Here is an 8,973-nt window from a genome sequence, read left to right on the forward strand (position 1 = left end):
GATTACCATTTTGAGAAATTTTGATTCAAAGTTCGTCTTTTCCGAATATAGAAAACCTACATAATCATATGTAAATGCATTTCAAATAATACTCTGGGAAACATGGTTCTAGAAAAATCAGCAACGAGCACAATCAGTAATGGCTGTACCAGTGAAACACAACCTCAAAAGGGTTAAAATAATGTTTTGTCTTCCTGTTCAGTGTTCCCTCCAATATCACTCAAGGGCCCGTTTCCAAAGCCAATGGAATAACGGATGGACGTGTTGGTGCTTCGGCTCATCGAAGCAATGGAGAACAATGAAGCATCTCTCCAATGATCACAACTGACACGTCAACCCCAGAGACCTACACCATCGCCTCAAATAGCAACATCCAAACAACACATTCCAGCATACACTACTCCAATGACAGTCAAAGCGCAGTGAAATCCATTAAGCAACGGACAGCACACAACTACACCAAACACGTCATATCACATCTGACGACAGTTACATTAACTGTGTCTTCCAACACTCCCAAGGGTTATGAAAGTCAAATGGTTGTATTTTCGCTTACCTCGTCAAAGCCGCTGTCTTCTTTCTTGAAGGCTTGAGGGGGAGAGAATGAAAAGTAATATCAGACTTTCATTTTACTGACTATTGAACAGTGAATAAAAGAATGAAATAATCAAAAAGTGGCTCTTTAATGCAATCTGCACATGCAAATGAAAAACCAGTAGGAAAGGCTATAATATTTTTCAGCCACAGCCATAGGTCATTAAGAGGAAAGAGTGAAGAGCAGCACATATCCCAAAATCAAATGACAGAAATTAGAAAATATATTTTCCATAAATGAAAATGAAGTCTTGGTTTACTATAACTATACTGTAAAATAAAATATTATAAATTATATTTTTTATAAAGCATTTATATATTGTATATTAAAAATACAAAACACATATACTGTAAAAAAAAATTGCTGGGGAATAAAGTTTGCCTTTACATAATATGTATGTACTGTGTATAGGCTAATTATTATTTATATAAAATACACACTGTGTTTATATATTCAAGAAATATTAGCATATATATGTTATCTTAAATGTAACAATTAAAATAAAACAAATTTTCATGTATAAACCACATCAGCCGATGTTAACAGCCTTGAAACCACAGAGAAATGGCTTTATGAAGGGTGAACATTCAATCTGATACTCTCATATAGCAAACATAGACTTTTATAACATCATTCCGTGAAGGAAACAGAAACTGGACATCATTTGGGATGAAATGACCAGTGGGACAGAGAATGGATTGTTGGTAATAAAGCTTTCCTCTCAGGTCTAATGAGACTATATGCACTTGTAAATACTGGATGACAGTTGTTTTATCTTTTTAACTGTTGTGGTAAAGATCTCTGTTGTGTTTAGCCCAGGGGGAAGATTGATTTACAGTCAATAAACCAATTTATGGTCAAAAACTACCCATATTATACCCATATGGAGATATAAAAGTGTTTGATATACTGTTGATTACCATAGAAAAAACTCTATAGTCTATGAAGCAAAACTTTGAATGGAATAATAAAGGGCACATATGTCATTTTTCAAAGTCTTGATTTTGTTTTTGGCCTCTGCTAATATATATTTACATGCTTGAATGATAAAAAACATTATTTTTCTCATATGTGACCCTGGACCACAAAATCAGTCATAAGTGTTTTTTACATTGAGATTTATACATCATATGAAAGTTGAACAAAAAAAAAGCTTTACATTGTTGTATGGTTTGTTAAGGTAAGACAATATTTATCCAAGATACAAGTATTTGAATATTAGTGGTGAAAAAATCTAAATATTAAGATAATCACCTTTAATGTTGTCCAAATGAAGTCCTTAGCAATGCATGTTATAACTAATAATACATTTTTTTTTATTTACAATAGGAAACGTACAAAATATCTTCATGGAACATGATCCATACATAAATAATAATTTAATGATTTTTGGCATAAAAGAAAAATGTATAATTTTGACCCATACAATGTATTGTTGGCTATTGTCATAAATACACCCGTGTGACGTATGACTGTTTTTGTGGTCCAGGGCCACATATTTGACAATATCTCAGTCTGTCAGTAACGCTCTGTTTAGTTCCTAAGAAGCCCCTCCTTCTGAAAAGCACAATGTGCTCTGATTGGTTGGCTGGACCAGTGTGTTGTGATTGTTCAAGCGCTTCAAGCGTGTTTGGGAAATGTCCGGCCTCTTAACATAACAGAGTTTCAACACACTACTAACTCACTCAACCAGGCCCCGCCCCTTTATTTTGCATATGGCTTGGACGAGAATTATTTAAATGAGGAAAATTGCATGTTCGCTTCCTGAAGGAAACCTAAGACTACAATGAAGGCATTTCAGGAAGTTCAGAAACAGTGCTCACTGATATAGAGACTCCATATAATAACTCCAATTTGAGGTGTGCTTGCAACTAGACAGACCTTTTTCATGCTCAAACAGCAACACTACACACACTAAAGAATGTTGAACATGTAAAAAAAGAATAATAATAAGACGCATTTCTTGCAATGTCAAAAATGCCTGCATTTTTTTTCATTGATTAATGTACACGATAATGTTTTTTTATTTAATATTAAAAAAATATTTGTAGGGTTTTTTTTGGTACTAAATTATATTTATGCAGAAGTTGTAATCCATGTATTCTCTTTTTAATCATTGACCTGAAAATTACATTTCCAATTCAAGCTGTCATAAATCTTTAAATGGTTGGCAGCACAGACTTAAGTTTGGTCTCAGGTTAGTGAAAAAAGTATTTTTAAAAAAATATTATACATAAAACAAAGTGACCTTGAAGTAAAAAATAAAATATAGAATTTTAAGTTTGAGTTTATGGTTATGTAAACTGAACAAAATACTGCTTTCAATTTTCATGTAAAATATATATTTTCCAAAACAAGTTTTACTCTAAAACTGCATAAATCTTAACAAGTTGTGTTTAAATTAGAGGTTGACCAAAAAATAAGCTTTTTCAGTAAGATTTGTTTTGGTTGCAGTACCAAACGTCACCACTAGACATTTGAAATTTGTTTCCCTTTCATTTCCAATGCGCTGTGTGTGCGTGCGTGTGTGTGTATAAACCAGAAGGGTTTAATATTTTAAAAACACAAGCTCCACATGCCTGCTTTTTATAACCACACTAAAATGTTTTGGTAATCAACATTTTGCCACAAACACTTTCAACAAATCTCAACTTGAACCCAAAACTTTCCTTTCAAATATAAAAGAACGTGTTCAGATCTGCGCTCGAGACATCACAATCACATAGATAACAGACACAGATATCTCCTTCATTTGGCTGCTTAATAACCCCTCCTACAGTCAGATCATTTAACTGAGGCTCAGTCATGCAAGCGAGCATCACTGTTAGACGAGCATCTGCAGAGCATCTTTATTGCATGTCCCTCGCAAAATTATTTATTCATGTCACTGTTGTTGTTTCAAGGCGACGAGCCATTAAATTGCACCATTCTCAAAGGGACAACTGAGACAGAAACTGCAGAACTATTACAGATTTCACTTCATTCACTTTAGGGAAAAACACAAGTAATCTCTTATGATTTAATTATATGCTACCTGTGTGACATTGCACGATCAGCATGAAAGCAGCTCCACCGTCTTGGTGAGCAGATTAACTTCAATGAAGAAAAAAAAATACAGTCTGAGTCTCAAAATATCCGTCCTACACATTCAAAAGAAAAAACATTTCTAAAGGCTTCAGATGGCACAGGGTGTCTAAAAACAGCCGACTGGCAGCCTGATGAAAAAATAATAACGTGAAATGAGCGATGGGCCAGATGAGACATCACAACTTCAAACATCCAAGCGCAAGACGCTCACAGAGATGGCAAGAACATCCACACTGAGCTATACGAGGAGACAACACGCCGTCGCTCCAGATCCTACACTGTAAAAAAATATTTTTCATAGTTGTAAATAATACAAAGATTATTGGAGTACGTTTTACAAGAAAATACTTCAAAATCCATGATTAATTCAATGTGACACTTGCCATTATTTTGTAATTAATTATGAAGTTTGCCAGAAATTTCTGAGTGAAAATTCAACAAACAAATGTTTTTTTCAGTGTACAAAGACAGCATCCATAAGTGAGCTATTTGGAACGCTCAACATCTGCTACAACTCCATGAGTCATATATGCAGAGCTGCATGATGAAGTGCACGTGAGACTCAACTCACAACTGATTTAAATATGATGATGACATGCAAAATATGGCATGATAGTCACATATGCAAATATAAAAATAAAATGGTCAATTTTTGCTTATATTGAACTATTTTTATTGCTACTGGTACAGAACTAAATAGATACATACATACACACATACTATATTATATATATATATAGGCATAAGATTATGACCACTGTTAGGTGAAGTAAATAACACTAATTATCTCTTCATCACAGCACCTGTTAGTGGGAGGGATATATATATATATATGGGATATAACAAGTGAACATTTTGTCCTCATAGTTGATGAACAAACACACTCGGCCATCCACATGATGTAAAATAAAACATTACTTATCAGAACAGGACGCTTTCAGTGGTGGACAGGGGTAAGCTTGGGCACCCGGACTGGTCTGCAGCCCCAGACACAACAAACTGTGATGCACTGTGTATTCTGACACGTCTCTATCAGAACCAGCATTAACTTCTTGAGCAATCTGAGATCCAGTAGCTCATCTGTTTGATCGGACCACACGGGCCAGCCTTCACTCCCCATGTGCATCAATGAGCCTTGGCCGCCCATAACCCTGTGGCCGGTTCACTACGATTCCTTCCTTGGACCACTTTTGATAGATACTGACCACTGCAGACTGGGAACAGCCCACAAGAGCTGCAGTTTTGGAGATGCCATCACAATTGACTATTTTTCCTCTTTCCTGCTTCTAACACATTAACTTTGAGGACAAAGTGTTCACTTGCTGCCTAATATATCCCACACACTAACACACTAATATATATATATATATGGTAAATGGATTATTTATTATATAGTGCTTTTAACAGACCCTATGGCCATCCAAAGCGCTTTACATTTTGCCTCACATTCACCCATTCATACAGCGATGGCGGTGTCTGCCATGTGCGGCGCCATCCAGCTCGTCAGGAGCAGCTGGGGTTAGGTGTCTTGCTCATGGACACCTCGACACTTAGTCAGGTGGAACCGGGGATTGAACCACCAACCTTTCGGTTTGTAGACAACCGACATGAACCACTGAGCCACTGCCGCCCCGGCAGTGCACATATATATAATATAATACGTACATACACACACACATACATATATACACACACACACACATATACATATATATATATATATATATATATATATATATATATATATATATATATATATATACACACATATATATATATATATATATATATATATATATACACACACACAGGCAGATGTATACATTTACACACATACATATATACATATTTATATACTACTTTGTTTTCTGAAATATAAAAAAAAAAATGATTAATTGAATATTTTTATGAAAATATTTAAATTAGTTTATTTAAAGTGTAAAATATGTGTACAGTACATCTTAACTTTATGAGAACATATTTATTTTTATTTTAAGGTGAGACTCGACCGGGATGCTTTTGCGAGATTCACCCACATGTACAAACCACTCAAATGAACTATTGTCTTCTCTGTGAATGATGCAGAAGAAGTTGTCATCGCACACAGCATGATTAACTCGATTTTGGAACAGAGCCCATATGAATTACTCCTGTGCAAAGACACAATCATCAGCCCATTACTCCTGCTTTTAGTGTCCTTTAACAGATCAGATGAATGGAGCTCAACCATGAGACACATGACTGATGAAGTCAGCGTCTTTTGGATATAAAGCCCCAAGGCAGCATCTTTAACCACCACTGCAACAGAACAGCCTTTATGACACTGGCAGAAGACAATCAGAATCTGAAATCAGACCACAAAGGGACCAGTTTGGTGCCCAGTGGTCTCATAATTGGTGACATACAATATGCTATAAAAGTAGCATTTGGAAATATGACACATGAGGAGAAACATCTGATAATCAACAGACTGAACCTTCATGTTCTGTTGAGAGACCAAAGCTCAAATATCTCAAAAAACATGAGCTTGATGCATCATAGCCTTTCCAGATTCTTGAGGAGTGACACATTTTAGATCTCGATTACATGAAAAATGTCTGCATTACTTCGGTTTAGGATTTTCAGATGCTCTGATTGCACACTGTCATTTATATATTTGGATTTGTTTTAAAACTGACTCAAACAGAAGCAACATTATGATAAGATAACATCCTGCTTTAAGCTTCAGTAATATCTGTCCAGGAGCTTTCGATGAAATCAGATTTCTGAAGGGAAATTAAGAGCCAAATATGACATTATTTTACACATAAATATCTAACAGATAACATATGTTAGGTATTTGATCTGCCCAAGTAGTGATCGCATGATTCTTCTGCAAAATGAAAGACTTTCACAGATTCTACAGACTGCAAGTTTAGAGGATTTCAATGCAGGAAAGCAATGAGTATTTCTGAGATTGCACTGATCGATCACACACATTGATCACACGTGAACCTCTGACAGAAGATTACCAACAATCAGATACTGATGCATCTGCAGATTAAAAGTCCATGAGAAGCCGCATTCGATGCATTTTCACAACAGAGCGTCTATTCTACAGCACCGTACGTACAGATAACGCTTTTATTCAGTTCTAGTCTGTATTCTATTCTGCTGGTTTTGTGAGGAGCTCAGCAGCCTCATGAACATTCGTGCAACATCTGCACTTCACGTGCACAGTTGTTTCGCTTGCGTTACATTTACTGTTCAAAAGTGTTGCTTGATGCACACAAAAAACGATCATTTATAGTGAAAACTAACTTTCCACGGACTGTCCTGCAAAAATAATGAGCTCGTGCACAATAACAGCGACGGGATGATGGACACTCACCGATGCGACTGAAGCTCTCCGACAAAGTTCTTCTCAGTTTCTTCATTTTGCCGATTTTTTCGGCAGGTTGAGCCGCTGGCATTAAATCACACATGAGTTTGAAATCAGGGAGTAAATGAGACGCGTAGATAAGAGTTGTGTTGCAAACAATGTCCTTCTGTATTAAATATGCATTTCCAAAGTCTAATAACTACATATCTAGTGACAATGTAATCCGCAATAATGTGACGGGGCGAGGGAAACTTCAGGACAACGTCTCTAAACGCCGCGGTTTTCCTCTGGAAATGTGGATGTCATTTTTGGGATTCTCTCCTTTTGCTTGGCGAGAGTGCGGATAAAACCCTGCGTTGGACCCGCCCCCGCGAGCCAGCTATTGGCCGTCGAATGGACGTCTAGTCTTTCACTGGCTGGATTATCCGCCAATCTTTTGTAGAGCTCCGCCTTGCCTTATAATAAGAGCCAGGCGTCCTCTTGATATTCAGACACATTTTACATTTGCACAGTTCGTAAACTGCTTTTAAGGACCCAAATATACCGTACATTACACAATTCATAATTCAAACAGGAATTTATATATATATATATATATATATATAAAAATTCACTTTTATCATTATGTTGGTTTAATGTTGTAATTTAGTAAGATACTATTGCATATAGTACCGGTCAAAACATTACTATTTAATGTTTTTATAAGTAATCAAGCCTGTATTTATTTGATCAAAAACAGAAAAAAAAACAGTAATACTGTGATAAATTTCTACAATTTAAATTAATTCTTTCCCATTTTTTTATATACATTTAAATATAATTTATTTCTGTGACGCAAAGCTATATTTTCACTAGCCGTTACTCCAGTCTTCAGTGTCTGAAATCATTCTAATTAATGTAATATGCTGATTTACTATCAATGTTGGCAACAGTTTTGCTGCTTTTTATTTGCTGATTTTTTTTTTTTTTTTTGTGGAACCTGTGAGACTTTTTCCAGGATTCATTGATGAATGAAAAGTTAAAAAGAACAGTTTTTTCTAACAATATAAATCTTTACTCTCACCTTTTATCAATTTAACACATCCTTGATCATGTGACTGAAGACTGGAGTAATGATGCTAAAAACATTCAGCTTTGCCTCACAGAAATAAATGACATTTCAAAGTATATTAAAAATAAAAAGCCATTATTTTGAATTGTAATAACATTTCACAATATTAATTTTTTTTCTGGTATGTTTGACCAAATAAATGCCGCATTAATGAGACTTCTTTCAAAAACATAAAAAAATAGTAATATTTGCAAACTTTTTACCGGTACGGTATATCAAACCCTTAATATTTGACATACCACAGTATAACCCTATGACACCAACACTGTCCTATAGTACCATCACAGTGTTTTATAAGAGGAGTATTACATTAACAATAATAAAAAAATCATGATAATGTCACAAGTCAAAAAAAAGCTTACATTTTATTATTCCAAATAAAACTTTTGATTTTGATGTTAAATAAGACCAGTAGGCCTACGTGGTTTCATCTATATACCCTTGAATGTGCCATTGATTGTGTGTGTGTCAGAGCTACAGGTTTAGAGAACGTCGCTCTCTGAGCCGGATGGAAATGCAGTGAGGATGCGGGAGGTCGAGATTCTATCGGACAGTCGTGTCTAATACAAACATTCCTTAATCATGTTCACTGTCAAAGCAATCACACACCCTGCTTTGCTGATTTCTGCTGCGCAGCGAGATTCGCATGAACCTGTTAGTCTAACATCCTTTGCGTAAAGTGTCTCTATATCACAGGTGGTTGAAAATGTCCGCATCCTCCAGCATCATTTTCCTTGGAATACCGTGCACTGATGAATTATGCAGGAACATTATAAGAAAGTAAATAGGGTCAGTGTTGATTTCATGTTCACTTAAATC

At 35.5% G+C, this 8,973-nt stretch overlaps 1 protein-coding gene across 1 annotated transcript in view; it reads right to left on the bottom strand.

The window, feature by feature from the left end:
• The window catches only part of cdk14 (cyclin dependent kinase 14), a 223,704-nt gene extending 216,344 nt beyond the window's left edge, over positions 1-7,360 (bottom strand). The window contains exons 1-2 of the mRNA XM_067447900.1: positions 7,053-7,360; positions 557-588 (exon numbers count right to left, since the gene is read on the bottom strand). Coding sequence (XP_067304001.1) covers positions 557-588; positions 7,053-7,146 — 126 coding nt within the window. The 5' untranslated portion in view covers positions 7,147-7,360. The remainder of the gene's footprint in view (positions 1-556; positions 589-7,052) is intronic.
• Positions 7,361-8,973: the final 1,613 nt, after the last annotated feature.

Source organism: Pseudorasbora parva, chromosome 7 (assembly GCF_024679245.1).
Source record: "Pseudorasbora parva isolate DD20220531a chromosome 7, ASM2467924v1, whole genome shotgun sequence".
Lineage (NCBI taxonomy): Eukaryota > Metazoa > Chordata > Actinopteri > Cypriniformes > Gobionidae > Pseudorasbora > Pseudorasbora parva.